Genomic DNA, 23,935 nt, shown 5'->3' on the forward strand with positions numbered 1-23,935 from the left:
TCTTGGAAGGTGCATGTCCTCGCTGACCGTCACAGAGAGGCACCTCTGGTTGACGCTCGCCGAAATGAGGGAGTCCGAGCAGGCTGTCTTTCTTAAAACCCCGCTCTCTCCCACCGGCCTCTTTGGCCCAGCGGTTAACGGGATCGTGGACCACTTCTCGGAGGTACAGAAAACCACGCAGGCTATGAACCTTTTCCTGCCTCGACGCTCGAGCTCAGCCGCACGCCGTCCTCGCTACCAGCCTGCGCAAAGCTCCGCCCAGCGTCTAGCTCAACCTCCGCCTTCGCAGCGACGCAGCTCACGCCGCATGTTTCAAGTGTAGAAAATGTGCCCACGTTTCTGTGTTCACCCCTACACACAAGCACTATAAACCCCGTGTCTCTCACAGAGCCCACTCTCATAAAGCGGATAAAAGCCGCTCGAGTGTTAGATGTAGGTCACGTGTCCACATCCCCGTGCCCACACCTACTTACTGCCCGCTCTGTTACACGGCCTCTCACTACCGGTCATATCCCAAATGTAAATCCTGTGCCCGCTCTCGAGCGCTCACACATACTGACGAACACTTCGCCCCCGGCGCCGCTTTCGCATGCCGTTCCTCGCACGATATGTTCCCCGTCCAATGCCACCGGGACATCGTGTGTAAAACGGCCAGCCATCGTTGTATGCGAGCCGCCCCGAATCAGGTTCTCGAGTCCGCGGAATGCGGCAATCAGAGCCCGGAGGCCATTCTGCCTCTAGCCGTACATGCGAAAGCGTGGGAAGCTATTCCAGGCGCGTCAGAATGGGTGCTGAGCACAGTAAGAGAGGGCTATTCATTGCAGTTCGCTCGCAGCCCCCCGCTCTTTCGAATGCGAACCGAGACGGAAGTGAATGGGGAAGTAGCACACCTACTTCGTGCAGAAATAGCGAAACTTCTGTGCAAAGGGGCTATAGAACCGGTACCCCCGTCTCTGAGCGAGTCAGGCTTTTACAGCCGTTACTTCCTCATGCCCAAGAAGGATGGAGCTCTCAGACCGATTTTAGATCTGAGATATTTGAACAAGGCTCTTATGAAAAGACCGTACAAAATGCTCACAACCAGACAGATCCTCGCGCAGATTCGCCCGAGGGACTGGTTTATTTCCCTCGATCTGAAAGACGCTTACTTTCAGATCTGAAAGACGCTTACTTTCAGATCCAGATAATACCCCGTCACAGGCCATTCTTGAGATTCGCCTCTGACGGTCGGGTATATCAGTACACCGTCCTGCCGTTCGGCCTGTCTTTAGCACCCCGTACATTCACGAAGTGCATGGACACGGCTCTCGCTCCCCTGAGAGGTCAGGGCATGCGAATTTTGAACTATTTGGACGATTGGCTGATTCTAGCACAGTCAGAGGAAGAACTTATCTCTCACAGAACAGTGCTTCTCAGCCACCTGGAAAGCCTGGGTCTCACGGTCAACTGGACCAAGAGCTCATTACTGCCCAGTCAGTCAACCTCTTTTCTGGGTTTGGAACTGGACTCTGTGGCAATGACGGCCCGGCTGTCAACGCAGCGCGCGCGCCTTGTCCAACGCCTGGCTGCGTATTTCCAGATGGGCAGCGCCGCACCTCTAAAAACATTTCAGAGGATGCTGGGTTGTATGGCATCAGCTGCAGCAGTGCTTCAGCTGGGTCTGCTACGTATGTGCCCGCTACAACGCTGGTTGAACGCTCGTGTGCCTCAATGAGCCTGGGCGTCCGGCGGCATACGAATCAGAGTGACTCAGAGCTGCGTTTCAGCACTGAGACCCTGGTTAGCGGCCGACTGGTACCAGCGGGGAGTGACAATGGGAGCCGTCTCGCACCGAAAAGTTATCTCGACGGACGCATCCAACTTAGGTTGGGGCGCTCTTTTCGAGGGCAAACCGGTCTTTGGCCTGTGGTCAGACCAGGAGAAATGCCTCCATATAAATTGTTTGGAGATGATAGCGGTCGAGAACTCGCTCAAGCGCTTCCTCCCACATATACGGGACCACCATGTACTAGTCCGCTCGGACAACATGTCCGTGGTGTCCTATGTGAACCGACAGGGTGGTGTCAGATCCAGGAATCTCTGCAATCTGACAGAACGCCTTCTCGTCTGGGCTCATCACTCGCTGCGCTCGCTGAGAGCCGCGCACGTGCCGGGCCACTTGAATTTCGGCCCAGACAGACTGTCCAGAGACAACATTCCCCCGGGAGAATGGTCCCTGCACCCCCAGACAGTCCAGCTACTGTGGCGCCTGTTCGGCAGGGCGGAAGTCGACCTTTTTGCGTCAAAAGACAACGCTCATTGCCCAACGTTTTTCTCAAAGAGCGAGGACGTGCTGGCCCAAACCTGGCCCAGCCGCCCGCTGTATGCTTTCCCTCCGATCTCGCTGTTACCGCAGGTAATCAAGAGGATCAGGGAAATGCGCCACTCAGTGCTCCTCATAGCCCCGCGATGGGAGAACCAAATCTGGTACCCAGAGCTGGTGAGGCTGTCGCACTCAGCCCCATGGCCGATCCCGGTGAAGAAAGATCTTCTCTCTCAAGCCGGTGGATCGATCTGGCATCCCCATCCAGAGCGCTGGTCTCTGCATGCGTGGATAATCAATGGATACCCGTTGATCTGCCAGAAGGGGTCGTAAACACGATCACGCAGTCTAGAGCTCCTTCCACGAGAAGGCTCTATGCGTCAAAATGGTCAGTGTTCTCTAAATGGTGCGCTACTGAGAGCTTGGATCCACACACGTGTGGGGTTTCACGGGTGCTCTCCTTCCTACAAGAGCTGTTGGACAAGGGCAGGTCCCCCTCCACGCTCAAAGTGTACGTTGCGGCAATTGCAGCGTTCGCAGAGACGACGCGCAGCCGTGCAATAGGAAGAAACGAGCTTATCATCCGCTTCCTTAGAGGAGCCAGGAGGATGAATCTCCCACGGCCCCCCTCGGTTCCTATCTGGGATCTTTCCCTGGTCCTAGAGGCCCTGAAAGCGTTTCCCTTTGAACCGTTAGAATCCGTGGATCTGAAATACCTTTCGCTCAAAACCGTTTTTCTGACAGCTCTGTCGTCAGTAAAATGCGTGGGGGATCCTGTTAGCCCCGCATGTCTCGAGTTCGGACCAAATGACTGTAAAGTCATCCTCAAACCGAGACAGGGTTACGTCCCCAAAGCGATTGGCACTCCCTTTAGGGCGCAGATCATCTCCCTGTCGGTTCTGCCAGCATCCGATAGCGAGGACAGTGATAACCGCTAATGCCCCGTCAGGGCGCTGAGAGTTTACATCACACGCTCCGCCGCCTTCAGGCGTTCTGAGCAGCTCTTTATTTCGTTTGGTGGGCGCACCAAGGGTCTCGCCGCCTCGAAACAGAGCCTGTCCAGATGGATAGTGGACGCGATTGCAGCAGCTTATGCGTCCAAACACCTGCAGTGCCCTATGAGTATCAGAGCCCACTCCACTACAGGCATGGCCTCATCGTGGGCTTGGTCCAGCGGGATTTCTATTCACGACATTTGTATGGCGGCAGGCTGGGCCTCCCACTCTACATTCGAGAGATTTTATAACCTGGAAGTTCCCGCCTTGCAGGCTAAACTGTTATCAGTTTAAGTGATATGTATGTTCTGCCCAGTCGTTCATGTGCAGACTACTGTCGTTTAGTATGAGCTTTTCTGGTGAGTTGCACTAAGGGATGAGATTCTCTATATTCAGACCGGCAGAGCTGCTCTGTATTTTCCCCATCACGCGCTTGTGCACTGGTGCTGGCCCGCGTTGCTGGCCACTCAGCTGCGTTAGGGGTTTTACCCTCTATACATAGACCGGCGAAGCCGCTCTATATTCTCCCTATGATGTGCTTATGTACTGCGCTGGCCCGCGCTGCTGGCCGCATTCTCCACATGCTTATACGTAGACCGGCAGAGCCGCTCTGTATTCCTATGAAGTGCTTATAACATGTGTTGGCCCACGTTGCTGGCCGCCTGTTCCCGCATATTATGTTCCCCGGGCTCCCTGGGGCTCATGCAGTGGATGCTCGGCGCGCACGGCGTTGACAAGGGGTTCCCGTAGCGTAAGCAACTTACGCAATACGAGAGAACCTCTCGTAAGAGAACGTACTCGGTTACCTAACGTAACCTCGGTTCTCTCTAGAAGAGGGAACAAGTATTGCGTAACCTGCCGTGTCGCGCCACGAGCTTATACGCTTCAGTCTATGAAAACCAGAATTTCAGCCTGTGAGCCCTCCTTATATACACGCTAGCCACACCCATTCTGGCGGGCTGAGGCGCGTGGAGGGCGCGACGTCACGCAGGGCTCACTGGTAGGCTGCTGCAGTTGCCGCAGGACAGCCATTGAGCACGCTTATACAGCCTGCTATGGTCTGTTGGCTGCCGCACTGCGTTGACAATAAATACAAAATTAAGGATAATTTTTGGCTTCAGATCTCGAGAAAAGACAACCTTACCCGTAGCGTAAGCAACTTACGCAATACTCGTTCCCTCTTCTAGAGAGAACCGAGGTTACGTTAGGTAACCGAGTACGTTTGTGCCGCAGACGCAGTTCAGAGAATCGAATCTGTTGGATTCACAACATGTGAATTTATCCACTTCTCCCGAAATACATGAAAGTGGCCGGTGAACTGGGAGAAGAATAGAGTAAACTTTAAAGTTACTTACACAATTTGTATCTGACATGAATAAAACGTGTCGTCTAATTATAATGGAAAGGATTATTATTGCCGCTTCCATACAGTAGTGTGTATTTTACAAACTCTAAATGTATTGATTTTTTAGTACTTATGTGAACTTAAATGTCTGAAACCTATAATAAACATTATCAGGTTGAAAACATTGAACAGTGATATATGACAGCGCTGAGCGCGTCAGTCTCTGGCTCAGCGCTAGTCAACTGCGAAAGTACATTTGAATTTAACAGTTGATGATCACGTGATGCACTGATCATTCTACTCACACCGGTGTGATCGTACACTCCAGGGACCAGCCAAGACTGATCACACGATCACTCCAGGGACCAGCCAAGACTGATCACACCAGTGTGATCGCACACTCCAAGGACCAGCCAAGACTGATCACACCGGTTTGATCGTACATGCGAAATTCAGTGATTCCTCTGCGTACCACTAGAGGGAGCCACACTTTGAGAATCAGTGATCTTTTCTAGTACACTCTTTATTTCTGTTGCCAATTACCAGACTGAGTCATTGTCGCTGATGGCCTTCAGCACAGGAACTCAGTGCTGGTAAGTGCTGGTCTGAAACGGCTGCGTAGGGGGAAGGTGAAAAAGTCTCCTCGTTTTCAGCATGAAATAAAATCTATCTTGGGTTTTTGGGGTTTTTAAATTGCTATGAGCATGCACAAACACTTTTACATGTCAGAAGTCTTCAATTATAATGGATTATGGTTAGGATATATATATATATTATATTGTGTGTGTGTGCTGTGTGCGTGTGTGTGTGTGTGTGCTTGTGCGTGTGCGTGTGTGTGTGTGTGTGTGTGTGTGTGTGTGTGTGTGTGTGTGTGTGTGTGTGTGTGTGTGTGTGTGTGTGTGTGTGTGTGTGTGTGTGTGTGTGAGAGAGAGAGAGAGCATGTTTTTGGCGTGTGCACTGGCATCCATGTTGTGTTGTATTTGTCAGTGTAGATCATTTGAATTGAGCCTGATGGATTCCATACGTGTTCACACACACATTACTGAAGGTGACTTTGTGTTTCAGCAGAAGTAATTGTGTATTGCACAGTGGCACACGACTCTTCTGGTGTGTGTGTGTGTGTGTGGTTGTTTCAACACATCAGTGACCTTGCCCTGCTTTAAACGGTCAGAGCACTGCAGTGGACACAGAGCCCTGCTGAGGCTGAACAGAGTGACGTCCTCTCAGGAGTTTGTAATGAGAATTTGAGGTTTCTAATTTAAACTTTTTTTTTTTTTTTTTGCTTTTACACAAAGTAATGTTAGTTGTGTTAAGCACTTGTTATAATAAATATTGTTAAAAAAATATGTTTTGTAAAATTTGTATTTAATCACAGCAGTGTTGGTGTAAGCTAGTAAGCTAGTAGTCAGTTATAATCAAAGCAACATTGCTAATGTAACTGGTCTGTGCATGTAACTGTGCATGTAAACCTCACTCCCCTGGCCTCAAGAGGTGCACTAGTGACTTACCCTAGAGACTGACGCTAGAGACTGCCGTCTTTAGCGTCCTTGTTAGCACGCCCTCCCATTCCGGTGTGGTGAAGAGATGAGTCCCACCTTAGGACCCAAGCAATCCAATTGGTTCAAAGCACGTTTTTACGGGTAATCGCTGTAGTGCTTGGTTACAAATCAGACAAAATCCCTTTTATTATTACAACGATATAACGACCATTAATGTCTTTTAACTTATACATTTCATATACAGTACTAATATGTAAGCAAAGCTATAGATTGTGAAATTAAATTGTGTTTGAAATTAAATAGATTGTGTTATTTATAGTTAGCTTACATATACAATTAAATTACTATACAATAGCTGTCTGTCTTTCTGTAAAGCTGTGTGTACTGTGAAAAGCGCTATACAAATATACTTGATGGCAGAAAACTGCTAGACTACCTGCTTAAAATGTTTTTACAAACTGATTTTATCTTATCTTGTACATAGCAGCGGGATTTAGCTGTAGGGCTACATAGCAGTGGGATTTAGCTGTAGGGCTACATAGCAGTGGGATTTAGCATTCTACATAAAGCTACCACATCAAGCTAAAACAGCTCACGTTAGCTACAACAAGTTATTGCGAGAACAGCTTTAGATCAGGCATACTACTGGGGTCCTAAGGTGGATCTCATCTCTACCGTGGGACTCATCTCTTTACCACATTGGAAACACTGGTTTAAGTAGGACCGGTTACATTAGCAATGTTGCTTTGATTATAACTTAGGTGTTTCTTCAACTAAGTTTGGGGGCAGTAAGATTTTGTTATGTTTTTGAAAGAAGTCTCTTATGCTCATCAAGGCTGCATTTATTTGATCAATAATACAGTAAAAACAATAATATTATGAATATTATTACATTTCAAAACTGATAAACCTAAAATTTGTTCAGTTTTACTCAAACAAAAATCAACCCGTAGGACATAAATGTGCCTGTAGTTGAAGAAACATCTACTTATTCTCGTCACTAAACTCAGGATAGTCATTGCAGGAGGTGTGTGAATGCGAAAGCAAGGACAGAAGGTGTGTTCAAGACAGCAGTGTACTGCAGAGTACAGTATCCCTCCCTCCCCCTCACTCTGTCCTACTCTACACTGCATTAAGCTGTGCACGAGGAGAGGAATGCCAATATGCTGCGCTCCCGGAGTGTGTGTGTGCGCGTTCTGAAGGTGAAGTGGGATAGCGAGGATGTGAAATCAAGGCCGGTGAGGTCTATAATTGTGCTGGCTCTAGAGAGAAGTGTTTGCTCCTTTGCAGCATGACAGCGAGCGTGTGTGTATGCGTACACGTCTGTGATGCCGGATGAGAAGACTCCGCTTCCCCCTGCACTCACCAGCTGATATAGTAGTCCGGCATACTTCCTGTGCAGCGGTTGGTTGAGCAAGTGTATGTGAGTGTGTGAGGAGCGGAGAGGAGGGAAAGAGGAGCGGCAGGCCTGTAGTGTGGTGGAATGAAGAGTGGAGCATGCTGGGGGCCGGGAACGGTGCGCTCCTTCTGCAGCTCGGGCTGTCTGAGCCGCTTCAGCCGTGGTCGGTGCACTCACACCGGAGGAAGAGATGACACTTCCTCATCTATATCGCATGCTCCTGCTCCTCTCGCTCTCGTACGGGCACCGACTCGTTCCTCTTCGTTCTGTCATCTCCTGAACCTCACCTGCCTCAGAGGTAGGATATGAGCAAACCGACTCTTAACTGTGTTCTGCTGTAATCAATCTCTGTTTCGTTCTCCTGGTCTTCTTGCAAGGGAGTGTGGGGTCAGCACTTCCTCCCCCCGCCTCATTTTCATGTCCAGTGTTTGAGTGACGTGTCCAAACACACTGTAACGTGTGCGCATGATGCTCCTGACTTCATGTGGAGCTTTACTTTCTCTCTCTCTCTGTCTCTGAATTGTGTTTGTGCGTAGATTTAAATATTGCTTTCAGTATTGTGGATTGTGAATGAGCTCTTCTTTAGTACAGCACAGCTGTTCAGTCTTGACGTCAATTTGAAAAAGTTTTTTAAATATTTGTTTTTGATTTATGAATAAAATAAGGTTTGTGGTTAATATTACTGGAAGAGACTTGCACATTTTGTCCTATAAAAAATGACATGCTCTCATACCTCAAACATGGATTTTTTTACGTAAGTTGCTAACAAGTTGTTACACATACACTGCCATTACTGTACGTGATTTTTACCTATCTGAATGCGATCTGTATCAAATTCTTGGTGCATAATAGATAGTACTGCACAAGGTGTACATAGAACGTGATACATTATGAGTGATTATGGTCTTATGTTATACAGGGCATGATGTTTCATGATCCTTCAATTGCATCAATTGCATCAGTGTGATCAGTGAAAGTCAGTCGTTGTCTTGGATCATTCCTGAGCTCTTTGTGCAGCAGCTGTGAGACCTTCAGCAGTACTGAACTGAGATTCACAGACAGGTTTTGGCTGACAGGGAGCTCAAGTTTGAGCTTGAGGAAATGAACAGTCAATTCAAGTCTAATTTAAGATGCCAGAGATTTAGACATCTGTATGATCTTAGTGCTGGAGACAGACTGTGATACGATACAGCATAAACCATGGGGTAACAAAGTCAAGGGATCTTGTCTGGATTGAAATGCAAAACTTCAAAATATTTTCCTTAAATTGTAACATTATCCTTATATTGTAATCATTACAAGCACAAGTGGTAAACATGTTAACATGTTAGCTGTCTGCTTAAATGCACAATATGTAAGTTTTTTGCATTAAAATACCCCAAAACACTAGCAACTATGTTATATATTTTGTTAACTTGCGTACTTACATTATACTAAATGTTTCCAACAATGTTAAATCCAGAGAAATCAGCTATTTTAACCAGTGTGTCGTCCCATGTTATTGCTTCGCCTGTCAATGACATCATATCTGCGTTACCCTCGATTTCCTTCTGTATGACCAAGGGTGCGTCTCAATCAGCTCCCGAGCTCAATTCGCCACTGGTAAGGACAGTAAAGGACACTGTCTCACTACACATTGTGGCACTGATGACTCTATTTCCGGTGATGTGACATTGTCCTCGTACAATATCACAGCTGGTGTTTATGAACAACAGCAGAGCGGATATCTTTCTGTAATTACTTGTAATGTTTTTTTAAAGTACATTATGATAAATACTTTGCTTTGATACGCATACGTGCAACATTTCAGCCGTAAATAAATTATAAATGTTATCTAGATTATGTTAATTTCCTGTCTAACAAGGTATGTTTATTCTGAAATATAATAAAATAATGGTTTGTATTTTTAAAAACATCTATCGCGTGTCATTATGTGTAGTGATTCTGCTCATGTGATTTAAAGTTTCGTGCTTCAGATCTTCCGTTAAGTGAACATAGTGAGCGTCCATGCTCCCTGGTTTTCACGGTGCATTGTGGGACCTTTAGGGAGCGAACGTTTCCGTGCACTGGAAGGATTCTGCGGTTGAGACAGCCCTTAAAATGGCAGACTCCATGATCAGTGCCCTGACTTCTGAACTAGGGAGCTGATTGAGACAAACCCCATGGAACACACACCAAAGACGCTTTAATGTGTGTTTTATTAGACAGGTGAGCAGCTGTTTGGATAACTTTATTCACAGAAAACCAATCATTGTTATATAGCTCAATACGGTTAGTCTTACTGTATAAATCTCTTTTTTTCTTGATTTACCGCAAGTAACATGTTTGTACCCAAAAAGTAAACTGGACAACACTATTTTGTCAAGTGGTTAACATAGCATAATCAGAAAGAGCTTTATGTGTAATAACAGTAATACAGCATTTTCTTTTATTTTGACTTATCGCGAGAGGAAAAATTACATTTTAGTCGCATAACATCAGTTAATAGAAACGTTCCATCCTGTAGGATTTTCTTATGCAGAGGACAACAAATATTTTTAAAGTGTCCATTCAATGAAAGTCAGTGGGCACCAATGTTGTTTGGTTACAAATGTTTCTTTAAAAGTTTTGTCTTTTGCAGAAGAAAGAAAGATAACAGAGTTTTCATTACTGGGCTTTTAACTTTTGCATTAACTGGACAGTCCTTTTAGTGAGGCTGGGCCATATTTCCTGATTTTAGTTCTCAAATGATGCTGTTTAAAATAGTAATTTACTTTTTGTCCCCCCTCTCTGTGTATGGTTATTTTGTAGGCATTCTGTATATGTTTTGACATGATGACCCAAAAGCTCTCTGTCCATCTGTGACTATTGTACTGATGTGTACCAAACAAGTATGCAGATGGTAATCTCTGACTGTACATATACGGTTCTGTGGATGTGTGATCCGTTCCTCACTGACAGTTGTCACAGTCTTTGCTCTAATTTTGAACTGAACATGAAGCCCTTTTCTCCTGTATGTCCTCCACACAAAAATCAATAATGCTGTTATACAGCAGCCAGTTTATTTAGTCAATAACCTTTGTTTTTAGAAAACAACACCACTTACCAGCTTTTATTTTTATATATATGATATTCTTACTGTTGGCTCTATAAGTAAACTTACTGTATAGTGACCTTTGTTATACACACAGCAACCACTAGCCAGTTGCCTTATTAAAAGACTAGTAAGTTTGACAAACATTTTTGGTTTAAAAGAGAATAACTTAAGCTACACTGTAACAAAAATAGTGTATATGTGTTATATTTGGCTTCTGTTTTGCAATTTAAATAATAACCATTTTTTTCACTTCATTAGACAGCATTAACAAAGGGTTGTTTGGATGTTTTGGCATGTAAGATGATCGTTTCAGCAAGGGATTCAGTGCATTTAGTTCATTTAATCAAATCATTTTACTCTTCAGATTTGTGCAAACAGTCCGTTGAAAAGAACCTGGGGAGAACGCCCTAAAATAATAATAATAATACTGTATGTGCTGAATGCTGCCTGAAAATTGTCATAATTATAAAATTAAAAACGAGGTCTTGTTTTTGTATTGTTCAATTTTGTTGTTCAAAATCATGTCATGCATAAATCATGATCAATCATTGGTGTCATTCAGATAACTTCTGTACACTTCTCGTAGTAGTAGTAATAATATAGCTGTGTTATGTTGTACCACTTAATATATGAAACAACCCAATAAATTCAGTAACGGTAACATCTTAGCTTTGGGGATTTAAGACAAGTTTGAGGTAATCCTACAATGATTTTTAAGGACATTCTTTTCAGGAATTGAATCTGGCCCATACAGGTTGTACAATTCCATCAGAAACAATGTTATGTCTTTGTCATTGTTGTGCCGTTAAACCGTTAATTGTAGGGTTATTTGTGACCATTAACACTTTAATACTCAGCTTAGAGTCAAAAGTAGTAATTTATAGAGAGAATGACTGTGATTTAGTTAATTGTCTTGTCAGGATTATACCACTGTTTGTTCTCATTGGGAAACTACTGTTTCCGGCAGTAAGTAAAGGTGATCCATAGCAGTTCCTGCATCGATTAATCCATGGGAGTCAATACCAAGCTTTGTTGTCAATAAATCAGCTCTATTGTCGTTCATTCTAAGTGGCATATCAAGGACCTGAGAGCTTTCACAGAAAGGAGCGGCGGCACTTTTAAAAGGATTTTTACCACCTTCTCACCTTTGAGTGACAGTATAACCATTGTTTGTCTTTGTCTTTTACAAAGATCTCTCTAGCTCCATATGTGCTGCTGTTCTCAGATGTAAATTGAGCTCCTAACAGAGTTTGTTGTGACACCTTTTATATATATCATTTTATTTTTGGAAAAGTACAGTTCTACTAAGCACATTAGTTGTGGCCTGGCCCTTGATTTCTATCCTAACAGGACCTGATCTGTAAATAATATTGTTTGATGACTAAAAGTTGAAATTACAGTCATTATTCAGGTTTACCAATGTGTCAATCATTATGTGTCTAGTGTCACTTTCTCATTATCATTAATGGATCTGATTCCCCTTGAGGGAGGCTGAGTTTTGCTATTGAGTCAGTCTATTGTAAGTTGCATATGAGGGTGAAAATGAATTATTATGGTGGCATACAGTATGATGAGACAGTTTTACAGTATGAACTACACAGAAATAAACAAGTGAATTAGTAACCTTTATTTAGAGACACACACTATTGTTCATTTTGTGTAGCCTGTGTCTAAAATCTTGGCTCTAAGTAAACTTATAGTGACGTTTGTTATACACAGCAACACTAGCCAGTAGCCTAATTGAAAGACTAGTAAGTCTTGGAAACACTTTTGCTTTTTGTCAGTCATGATATGACAGAGACTGTCTAGTAGTGGAACTCTCTCATTATCATTAGTGGATCTGATCCCACTTGAGGTATGTTGAGTCTTGCTCGTGGAACAACAGCAAGAAAGAATCCACACCAGCACCCTTTTTTTTTCTCAGTACACTGACATTTATGCATTTAGTAGACACTTTTATTGAAAGACACTTGCATAGATTATGCAGCACTGACCGTGAGCACCCAGCATCCATGACATATATTCAGATAAATGACTTAAGAAGGCTGGATTATTCTTAAAGACCCCAGCCATTCCAGTCATTGTCTGTTTTCTCCTTTAACATCTGAGAAACAGAACAGAAGTGCCCAGGCATAGCTTTTACCCACAGGCAAGAAGAATTCAACCTCACTGCTATAATTTAATTACAGCAAGAATCTTTCCAAAAACTCACTTTTGAGTGTTCATGTATGACAGTTTTTTTTCTATACTGTCCAACTGTATTAATAACCTTAAGTTAACACACACAGTTTTTTTTTTTTTTTTTTTTTTTTTGCAGCGCCCGGGGAGCGATTGGGGGTTAAGTGCCTTGCTCAAGGACACCTCTGTAGTGGGTAATGAGTGGAAAAGAGTGCTCTTTCTTCAATCACTCCCCCCACCTACATTTACTGCCGAGACTTGAACCCGCGACCTTCGGGTTACAAGTCTCTAACCATTATGTCACTGCCTCTATAGATTATTGTGGAGGTGATTTACATAATTGTGTATTTTTAATAGACTCAGGAGTGGCTGGAGAAGGTTGAACGCTGCCTTCTGCTCATTGCAGTGCTACATAATATCTGCATTATCATGTTTCATCTGCAGCACATCCACCTGAGCTGGCCATGCTTTTATCACTCAAATTGACAAAAAGCAAAAGAGATTGCATCCTTAGATCCAATTTAAATCATTTTAAATAAATGCAAATACAAGCTGAAACATGATGTGCTTTCTTAAAGGACTGGGCAATTATTTGGCATGTGTACTATAGAAATGTATATAGATTGGAGGGAGATATAGACATGTATATATATAGATTCTTGCATTTTCTAAATTGAAATTATAGTCTGTATTATATCTCCCACATTACTCCCTGAAGCCTTGACAGTCCTATGCAATAAAGACAAAAATGGCACACACAAAAAAGTACAATTGTTTGGCATTGCAAGAAGTTCAGCTTCACTAGGACACTGCTCAGTTTGACCATCTTCTGTTTGTAACCTTACAGTGAAAGCTGGCAGAGTTTATCCCAACTTCTTACATGGGTTCTTAAAATCCTTTTTAATCTTTTGAGTTCTGTAATAGAAAACTTGAAAACCGTTTTAAATCCAATGTGAATGTGAATTGTTGGCAGTGGCATCAGTACATTTATAAGCATGTTAACCAGCTTATACATTTATTAATTCTGAAGTAATTCCTTTCTCAGATTTATTACCAAATCATTACAGGCTGGTAGGTTGTACATCATACTTTAGTATAGTTTAATGCTCATATTTCATGCATACATGAACTAGGGAAATTTGTAATGGTCAAAAGGTTAGTTGTACTCAAAGATAATGTTACTAAAGTACCATTTAATGTGGGAGTTAATTCTTTAATCTGATGTTGCACTTTTTCTGCAATGTCACTCTTTGTAAACAGATATTTGTGTGTTGTGCTTGAAAACTGTGACATATCTAGGAACAGACCTCTATGATGACTGGTGTCTTGCAGCTGGATAAGGCCTGTAAGTATTATAAAATAGCAAGCCACCTTGTCCTTCTGCCGAATGGTTTCCAGACAGAGAAGCTGCTGTGGAAATGAGCTGTAATCTCCAGCATACAGCAGATTTACCCTGTGCCAGCTGCACATTACCCTCAGACCTTCATCAGCAGCTCTTCTAAAGCTAAAGGGTGACAGGGTGAAAACCACTCTAATGTAAAGCTGTTTCTGAATTCTGTGTGTGTGTGTTTTCTGGCTGTACTGTATGTGTGTGCGTTCATGATTAAACCTCAGAGTAAGGGAAAGAGATTAAATACTTTTATACTGCATACTGTGCAGTATATAATGTATAAAGTTTGTAACGATTGAAACAATATGCAACAACAATACCCCAAAAACATTAATGGTGTATTCTATTGTAAATATGGTTATTTATTATTTTTAGTTATATATATAATGTAAGGTAAAATGGCAATTTGCTTTTGTACACATTTTAAATATTTGACATAGTTTATATATATTTGGTTGCCAGTTGCCGCTCGCATCAAATTCAAGTCAATGACTTTTGCCTACAGGACAACCACTGGCTCTGCTCCCTTTTACCTAAGCTCATTACTTCAGACTTACATACAGAAACTTGCGCTCTCTGCAGGTGAACACCGTCTTGTGGTGCCATCTCAAAGAGGCACTAAATCTCTTTCTCTGACCTTTACCTTGACTGTTGTGGAATGATCTGACCAACTCAACCAGAGCTGCTGAGTCCGTGACCATTTTCAAGAAACGGCTGAAGATGCGTCTTTTTCTGCAACAGTTGATCCATTAATACTAACACTTTGGGCCCTATTTTAACGATCTGAAACGCAAGTGTCAAGCGCAAAGCGCAAGTAACTTTGTGGGCGGATCTCGGCGCTGTTGCTATTTTCCCGGCGGGATAAATGACTCTTGCGCCAGGCGCAAATCTAAAATGGGTTGGTCTGAAGTAGCTTCATTATTCATAGGTGTGGTTTGGGAGTAACGTGAAATAAACCAATCAGAACGACATCTCACATTCCCTTTAAGAGAAGACGCACTTTTTCCATAGCGGATTGCTATTGTAACGGCGGATTTGCCAGGCGCGCGCCAGGAGCGGTTCACAGCCGAGGAGAGCAACGCTCTCGTCACGGCCGTAAAAGAGAGAAGTTACATTGAATGGAGAAACCCACCCAAATTAACTTCGGTTAAACAGGCGTATGATAATTTGGGTAAATGTGTAAGCTAGATGTATGCTTTTATAATAAATTGTCTATCTATCTATCTATCTATCTATCTATCTATCTATCTATCGTAATAATGTATGATTTGCAAAAATGAAAACTGCTGCTTCTGTGTAGATGAGAGAATCAAAGTGTATGCGCGTTGTGCACACGCTACATTGATTATGGCCAAGCATGCGCCCTTAAAATAGCATATGAATAACATGCGCAACGCGCCACTGACTTTAAACTATTTTTTCCTGGTTAGTGGCGCAATTGTTTTCTAAACCTGCAAAATAGCATGAAGGAACGTTTGCGCCGGAACACGCCTCCTCTTTGCGCTGAACCGCCCCCGGGAGCGCAAGTGTATTTCCTAACTTACCGACGTGCTTCTGTGGAGGGAAAAGTCCGCTTTGCGCGGGTGCAAAATAGGAATGATACATGCGTCGGTGTACAAAGTCACTTTCGCTGGGTGCAAGATAGGGCCCTTTATCTTCTATTCTATATCTATTATCTTCAAAAAAACTTAAAAAAATACACATACTGCATTAGATTCAACTGGGAAGGGTCATAGCACTTGCATATTGTTGTCCTATTGTTAATTTAACTGCTTCTATTGTTCTCATTTGTAAGTCGCTTTGGATAAAATCGTCTGCTAAATGAATAAATGTAAATGTAAAATATATTTCAGCATGCCATTTTACACTGCATTTTATTTTCATTTTTTTTAAATAATTAAAAATGAAAAGTAACCATATTTTATATGTTTTTTTTTTATGGTTTATAATTGTAATATATATATATATATGAACAATACAAATCAGTTACTATTTCATTTTAAGTCCATTGTCCAAGTTGCATTGTGGGACAGACATACAGAGTGCTCTGGTTGTATACTGCACATTTTGCCATATGTAATTGATTCTGGTGTTCCATGCGCACACAACCAAATTTGCATATTGTGCACAATATAGGACTACATACTGCACAAAAAGTACTTGGTATGGTAAAATGCTGTTCGAAACATTCCCACAGATTCCTCTGTCAGCAGTCACACGACACACGGCTCACAAATACATGATGTATGCGCAGGATCAGCCAGTGTGTGTGCGCATGTGTGTCTGTTGTGGCTAATGGAAAGAGAGAAAAGAAGAAGCTCTAGAAATGGACTATTTAATTGAACACACTCGCCATTCCAGCGTTTAGACCCTTGAGATGTCATTCTGTTGCTGTTTAGATTAAAACAGTCAATAACTGTCTCAAGGCCAGTGGTTAATCTGGCACCCAGCACAACAATGAACAGAGAAGCAGGAGAGACCTTTTTAATGCATAATAATTACTGTTTAAATCTGGAATTAGGTAATAGAAGACACTCGTTTAGTTAGCCTAAAGTGACCCCTTTGCCTCCACACACGATGTTTTCTATCTACGTATGTTATTGTTGAGTCATGAGAAGGTTAATGTGTTCAGTCTCTGAACAGTTTGCTGACGGCTGCTCTGCTCTCTGCTGAGGAGGAACAAACACAGTCAAATCAATCTCACCCTTGCCCTGCTCCGCTGCTCTGAACGAGGTTGCCATGTCCTCGTCTCTCACACGCACTATGCCACGTCTTTTCCTCCCAAACGTTCTTTCTTGTGTCAGACATTAAGCTGCAGTGTCTTTACCTTATAAACATGCATTTTCTAAATTCATCTTGTTATTTGTATGAAATGGGACTGTGAGTAGCTGTCTTATTGCATCAGTGTTGCATGATTCTGTCATGGCCTCTGCTCAGCATCAGCAACTCTGCTCTGATGCAATTTCTCCAGATTTATGTGACTTCTGTCACTGGAAGGGAGCCATTGTGTGTGTGAAAATGTGTAATGCACGTGTGTGTGTGTGGGAACGTGTCCACACATGCCAATGAACATTAATGATGGCAGCTGTGAAATCATGCAGAGTGAACACTTGGGAATCCAAATTATTTATCATTTATTTTTAGCACGTCCTTTCCACTAGCAAATGTTTATAGCCTAGTTATCAGGCACACTAAGTCATTTTATGTTAGCATTGCTTATTTTTTTACTTAAATAACCATAATGGTGGTCTTAGACTCTAGCTATGGAAATAGATGCAGGTCAGGATCAGATGAAAGCTAAAGTTTTCAGTTAACAAAGGAATGACTTGGAAGAAGGAAATGGAGGGTCTTGGAAGAGCCATGTCAATGTCCAGATCTCAATTCAATTGAAATATTTTTGGGGGGGGAACCCTCTACTATTCCAACAAGCGTTTGTGATTCTTACGCATTTGGTTTATCTTCACAAATGAACACAACCTAGGAATTTTGAAGCCTAAATACAACCACCAAGAGTAACAAGCCAAATTAAGGCTATAAACAAACTAACCCATCGACCCAACTTCAACGTCACCACTGCTAAGCTTCCAACGACTCTTGCAATCTTTATTCAAAATCGACAAGTTGGACTGTTTGAGTTAAGAGTTTGCCAGAGAACGAGTATAAATACAACAAAGCCGTAAAAATGGACCAGTGTGCAGATGAGTTCACTTGTTCTGCGTGATGCCGTTTAATGTCCCTGATAACCTCTGTAGTTCCATTTAGACACTTGTCAACCACTGCCTTAAAACATATACATTTACATTTAGTCATTTAGCAGATGCTTTTGTCCAAAGCGACTTAAACCAAATTAAGCGAGTCATCGTGAAGAGGCAAAAACAACACAATAAGTGCTCAAAATTCAAAGTGCAGGCATTGCTCAGAGTAGCATAAGCCAGATAAGGGAGGATTTAAGGGAAAAGGAAAAGGATTTTTATGAGATTAAGTGCTCACGGAAGAGATGAGTTTTCAGTTGTCTTTTGAATGTTGTCAGGGATTCTGCATTCCGGATGAGGGTGGGGAGAGCATTCCACCAGCATGGAACCGTGAATGAGAATGTTCTGGAGAGTGATTTTTTGGCTCTCTGTGATGGTACCACGAGTCGTCGCTCGTTGACCGATCGTAGGCTTCTGGTAGGGATGTAGACTCGTAGGAGCGAGTGAAAGTAGGAGGGAGCTGAGCCTGTGATAGATCTGTAAGCAAGCGTCAATGCCTTGAACTTGATGCGAGCAGCGAGTGGTAGCCAGTGCAGAGAGATGAACAGAGGAGTGACGTGGGCCCTTTTTGGCTCGTTGAAGACAAGACGAGCTGCAGCATTCTGAATCATTTGTAGAGGTTTAGTTGCACATGATGGAAGTCCAGCCAGAAGAGCATTGCAGTAGTCAAGCCTAGATATGACCAGGGCCTGGACGAGAAGTTGTGTTGCATGCTCAGTTAGGAAAGGCCTGATCTTCCTGATGTTGTGCAAGGCAAACCGGCATGATCGAGTGGTCTTTGTAATTTGGTCTGTGAAGGTCAACTGGTCATCAAATATTACTCCAAGATTTCTGACCGACCTTGATGGGGTGATTGATGATGAATCTAGCTGGATAGTGAAGTCATGCTGTAGAGATGGATTGGCAGGGAGGCAGAGAAGCTCAGTCTTTGCCAGGTTGAGCTCTAGGTGATGTTCCTTCATCCATGCCGAGATGTCCGCCAGACAGCTTGAGAACCGTGCAGCTACTGTGGGATCATCTGGTTGAAATGAGAGGAAGAGCTGTGTGTCATCAGCATAGTAATGGTAAGAGAAACCATGTGCCTGTATGATGTGTCCCAGTGATGTGGTGTAAATGAAGAAGAGGAGGGGTCCAAGAACTGAACCCTGAGGAACCCCTGTGGTAAGTTGATGTGCTTTGGATACCTCGCCTCTCCATGCGACCTTGAAGGATCTATCTGTGAGATAGGACTCAAACCAGTGGAGAGGAGTACCTGTGATGCCCAGTGATGAGAGGGTGGACAGAAGGATCTGTTGATTCACAGTACCGATGGCAGCAGACAGATCCAGGAGAATTAGAACTGAAGATTTGGAAGCAGCTTTTGCGGTCCGTAGGGCTTCTGTGACCGACAGTAATGCAGTCTCGGTTGAAAGCCCTTTCTTGAAGCCAGATATAAAAGCTTAAAAAGTCACGAGTGGGCTATTGTAGATTAAAACATGAAAATATCTTGAACTTGTTTAGGGTTTTTAGGAAAGCTAAAGATTTTTGTTGAAAAAAAGATTTTAAAGTTAAATTCATTGTTTATTTGTATCATTTATATAACCAATCAGTTTTGTGCAGATACAATTTCAGTATCAATATTCCCACATACTGTATGTTGAAAACAGACTAATCTTTTCATGAGCTATACTTTTCAGAGCACTTTATTTGTCAAAAGTACTAGTTTTTTTGTTGTTGTGTAAGCATTACTTAAAGACTTTAAATTAAAGTTGTGTGTTTGTGTTTCTACAATCCTAACCCTACATCTTATCCACAGATGAGTTTTGCCAGTTCAGAAATTATGTTTTATAAACAAAGTTCGGGAGGAGCACGTTCAAGTAATCAATCCAGTCTACTTGTCATCAAACAATTACTATGTCTACTCTATCAGCATGAGAAAGAAGCATATATATATTCACTCTGTCAACTCACCTAACATTCCTTGACATTTTTTGCATCCCTCCACCACCCCGACTCCTCACTCTTGGCTCTTTCTTTTACAGCCAGGAATACGGAGGGAGTACTCTGGGTTTGGGCCGAATACCGAGCCCGGAGCCCTCTCCTCGTACAGCACGCCAAATACACTTTTATTCTATCTGACTTTTTGTAAGTGTCAACTCATGAACTTCTGTTCTCTAGTTTGACTTGATTACGAAACATATTTGTATCTGATAATTTCAGGTTTCTTAAAAGATAATATTTTTTGTGTAGTCACTATCTGTCCACCATCTAGTGTGTGTGTGTGTGTTTTGATTTAGAATGGCGGTGCTTTGTTTGCATAAGTGACTATGGTAATATCGACCATTTGGGCCTCAGCCACCTGTAAAATCAGCATTAATTAATGAGGGAAATTAGGAGGAGCTGTGCCCTCGACTCATTAATGAGAACAGCTGGAAAATACATTGCGCTCTGGGGATTTGTTTCTGTTTTTAAAAGGTTTAGAGTAAGGAAATAATGAAATTTACTTCTATTCTGACTCTCTCTCTGTGTGTGTTTTTGTCTGTGTAGATGACTCAGCGGACGAGGAACCCACGTCTCAGTCAGACCACAGTGAGATCCAGGGCACTCTCAAGACTCTGGCCAGTAAGTTGGATGACTTGAGCACATGCAATGACCTGATAGCCAAGCACGGAGCGGCACTGCAGCGTTCTCTGAGTGAGCTCGAGACCTTACGTGTGCCTCTGGAGGGAGGAGAGAAAATCAAGGCTGTCAATGAGAGAGCCACTCTCTTTCGCATCACCTCCAATGCTATGATCAATGTAAGTACTGAACTAACTTTCTGTTACCACAGAATATCAGTTGGGTCAAGTTTTAATTACTGCTATTTTGTTCATTTATGTTTTAAATTAATCTTAATTCAACTGTTCAAAGGTTTTGGCCCAGAAATAACACATTAAATTGATCACAAATGGCAGAAAATACTTTTTATATTGTCACAAAATATTTATATTATTAATAAATGCCTTTCTTTTGAACTTTCTGTTCACCAAAAGAATCCTGAATATTTTTTATCACATTTTCCGCAAAAATATTAAGCAGCACAACTGGTTTCCACATTGATAATAATAAGAAATGTTTCTTGAGCACCAAATCACATTAGAAATGATTTCTGAAGGATCATGTGACTGAAGACTGGAGTAATGATGCTGAAAATTCAGCTTTGCCATCACAGGAATAAATTACATTTTAAAATAATTGAAAAAAGTAAACAGTTATTTTAAACCGTAACAATATTTCACAATACTATTTTTATTGTAATTTTTTATTTAAAAAAATGCAGCCTTGGTGAACAGAAGAGACTTTTTTCAAAATATTTAACCAGCCCAAACTTTTAAACTGTACTATATGTTGCTTTGTATAAGCAAATGTGTATACTGAGAATATTATTTTTGGAGCTTGAGAAATGTGTCTCCCTTTTCATGAACTACCTAATTTATATTTAGGACTGGTTGTGTTTAGTGTGTTCAATCATCTGGACAGTGTTTTCCTCGGTCCCTATTGCCATGGTCAGTATGACTGAGCAATGTTCAGAAAGAGTGGGATGGAAGATTGTGGTTCATTTATCAAAATGTACAAATTGAAACCTAATCCAGTATTAGCTCTCTTACCCAAACATACAGACCCAGGTGTGAAACTAGCTCCAGAACAGCAGTTTAACTTTGAATCCTTTCCAGAGAAAATCCTAATCTGTGCTCAAATTTCATGTTCAGTGTGGCTCTAAAGTCAAACGTAGTTGCAAATACCTGGATCGAAGATTGTTTTTCTTTTTTTTGTGTAATCAATGAAGGCAGAACTGGCCTCCACTGCTGCGATCAATACAAGTCTAGGAATAGCTCTCACTTTTATGGATGTCCTTTGTGTCTTTGATTTCCTAAATCAAGTTTTGGATAGGTATCACTACTCTCAGTTATGGAAATCAATATTGAAGGTGATTTCGTCTTGTGTCTTCCCATTTTAACTTTGATGAACTTTACTGAACTCATCAGTCTGTGCCAAGCTTACACTTGAAAATGTCTCTTATGCTCACCATGGCTACATTTATTTGATCAGTAATACAGTAAAAACAGTAATATTGTGAAATATTATTAGGATTTAAAATAGCTGTTTTCTATTTGAATATATTTTAAAATGTCATTTATTCCTGTAATGGCAAAGCAGAATTTTCAGCAGCCATTACTGTAGTGTCACATGATCCTTCAGAATTCATTATAATATGCTGATTGATTTTGAAAATGGTTGTGCTGCTTAATATTTTTGTGAAAACTGACAAAAAAAATTTGGATTTTTTTTTTTTTTTACTATAAAGATCAAGATAACAGAATTTATTTGAAATAAATATTTTTTAGCATTATAAATGTCTTTACAGTCCCTTTTGATCGATTTAATTCATCCTTGCTGAATAAAAATATTATTTATAAATATTACTGGCCCCAAACCTTTGAAAAGGTAGTATAGGTGAATGAAATTTCATGCTATTTATTTTGATTCTGTGGGTTTCGCAAAAGGATTTTGAACAAATAATTCATAATCATAATTGTGATTGTTGGTATACCACTTTAGTCTTCACAGCCAGACTTTTGTGTATCAGCATCAACATTTTCTGAAAAAGTGAGTTTGGTAATTTCCATGCTCATTAGTTTGTTAAAAAAAACGTTTGCTTCACAAAAGCCATAGGTAAGAAGTAGCGACACCGTCGGAAAACTGATATAGAGCAAACTATTTGAACAGATGCACCAATTCAACAGTCTTTAGATTTGTGTTCAATGATGATTTCTATACAATTCTTGATGCATTGTTTTGTAAGAACCATTATAAGAATCTAATAGTTCCATTTCCTCACTTCTTGGTTTTAGTATCAACCATTAGCCTTGCAGACAGCAGTCAAGACCTGAGTGTTTGAGGTGATGTAACAGACAAACATTCATTAGTGAGATCTCTGTTTAATCAGCTGTGTAGACTCTTCTTTTGTTCATCTTTGAAATGATTAATTGCCAGCTGAACAGAACTACACATGCATAATGAAAAGTGCTGAACAGCATTGTGGATCCAGCTCATTAAAGCACTTGGACAGGCCGAGCCACAGCAGTTTTAATGAGAGGCAGAGGGAAACCATTCTTTTCAGTGTGTGTGGTGTGAAGGATTAACAGATGATCTTATATTTAATAATATACATATTACATCTATTTGAAACAAGGAGAGAGAATAAAGGGACTTTTTTCTTTTTGTCACTCTTTGAATGACACTTTTTGAACATCACAGGTTATACACTACTCCTCAAAAATTTGGGGTTGGTAAGATTTTTCATGTTTTTGAAACAAGCCTTTTTTATGCTCAACAAGGCTGCATTTATTTGATCAAAATACAGTAAAAACAGTGATTTTGAGAAATATTTTACTATTTAAAATAACTGTTTTCTATTTGAATATATTGTAAAGTGTAACTTATTTCTGTGATGGCACAGCTGAATTTTTAGCTGTGATTACTCCAGTCTGATTTGGTGCTCAAGAAACATTATTATCATCAGTGTTGAAAACAGTTCTGCTGCTTTATATTTTTGTATAAAGTCTACTTGGTAGACTTTTTCAGGATTCTTTGAATAAAGAGCAGCATTTATTTAAAATGGAAATCTTTTGTAATGTTAATATAATTATGTCTTTACTGTCACTTTTGTTCAATTTAATGTATAAAAAATACTGACCCCAAACTTTTGAACGGTAGTATATCAGGATTGTGTGAAGTCCAGTGCGATTAGGGTGAATACAGGAAAAATGGGACACTTTCTGATCCTAAATGAAAGACATTTTAATTACAAAAACCTTGTCTTGCTTAACTTGTATTCACCTCTACTGAAACTGAGAGAAAGCAGCTGTGTGAATCTGTTGGTGCAGTGGCCCTAAAAACTAATTGGACACTTGTATCACATTTAAAAAATCTCAGAATCTCTTTGCATTATACAGCAAAATATCACACCAAGTGGCATT

At 41.5% G+C, this 23,935-nt stretch overlaps 1 protein-coding gene across 3 annotated transcripts in view; it reads left to right on the plus strand.

Moving 5' to 3' along the window:
* osbp2b (oxysterol binding protein 2b) overlaps positions 1-23,935 on the plus strand; it is a 75,703-nt gene that overhangs the window by 40,214 nt on the left and 11,554 nt on the right. For 2 of the 3 annotated variants that reach the window (XM_082169619.1, XM_082169621.1), the window contains one exon: positions 20,463-20,713. In XM_082169619.1, coding sequence (XP_082025745.1) covers positions 20,463-20,713 — 251 coding nt within the window. Of the gene's footprint in view, positions 1-7,556; positions 7,839-20,462; positions 20,714-23,935 lie in introns of those variants that run through there. The other variant, XM_082169620.1, reaches the window with a different exon arrangement.

Source organism: Leuciscus leuciscus, assembly GCF_965113295.1.
Source record: "Leuciscus leuciscus genome assembly, chromosome: 5".
Classification (NCBI taxonomy): domain Eukaryota; kingdom Metazoa; phylum Chordata; class Actinopteri; order Cypriniformes; family Leuciscidae; genus Leuciscus; species Leuciscus leuciscus.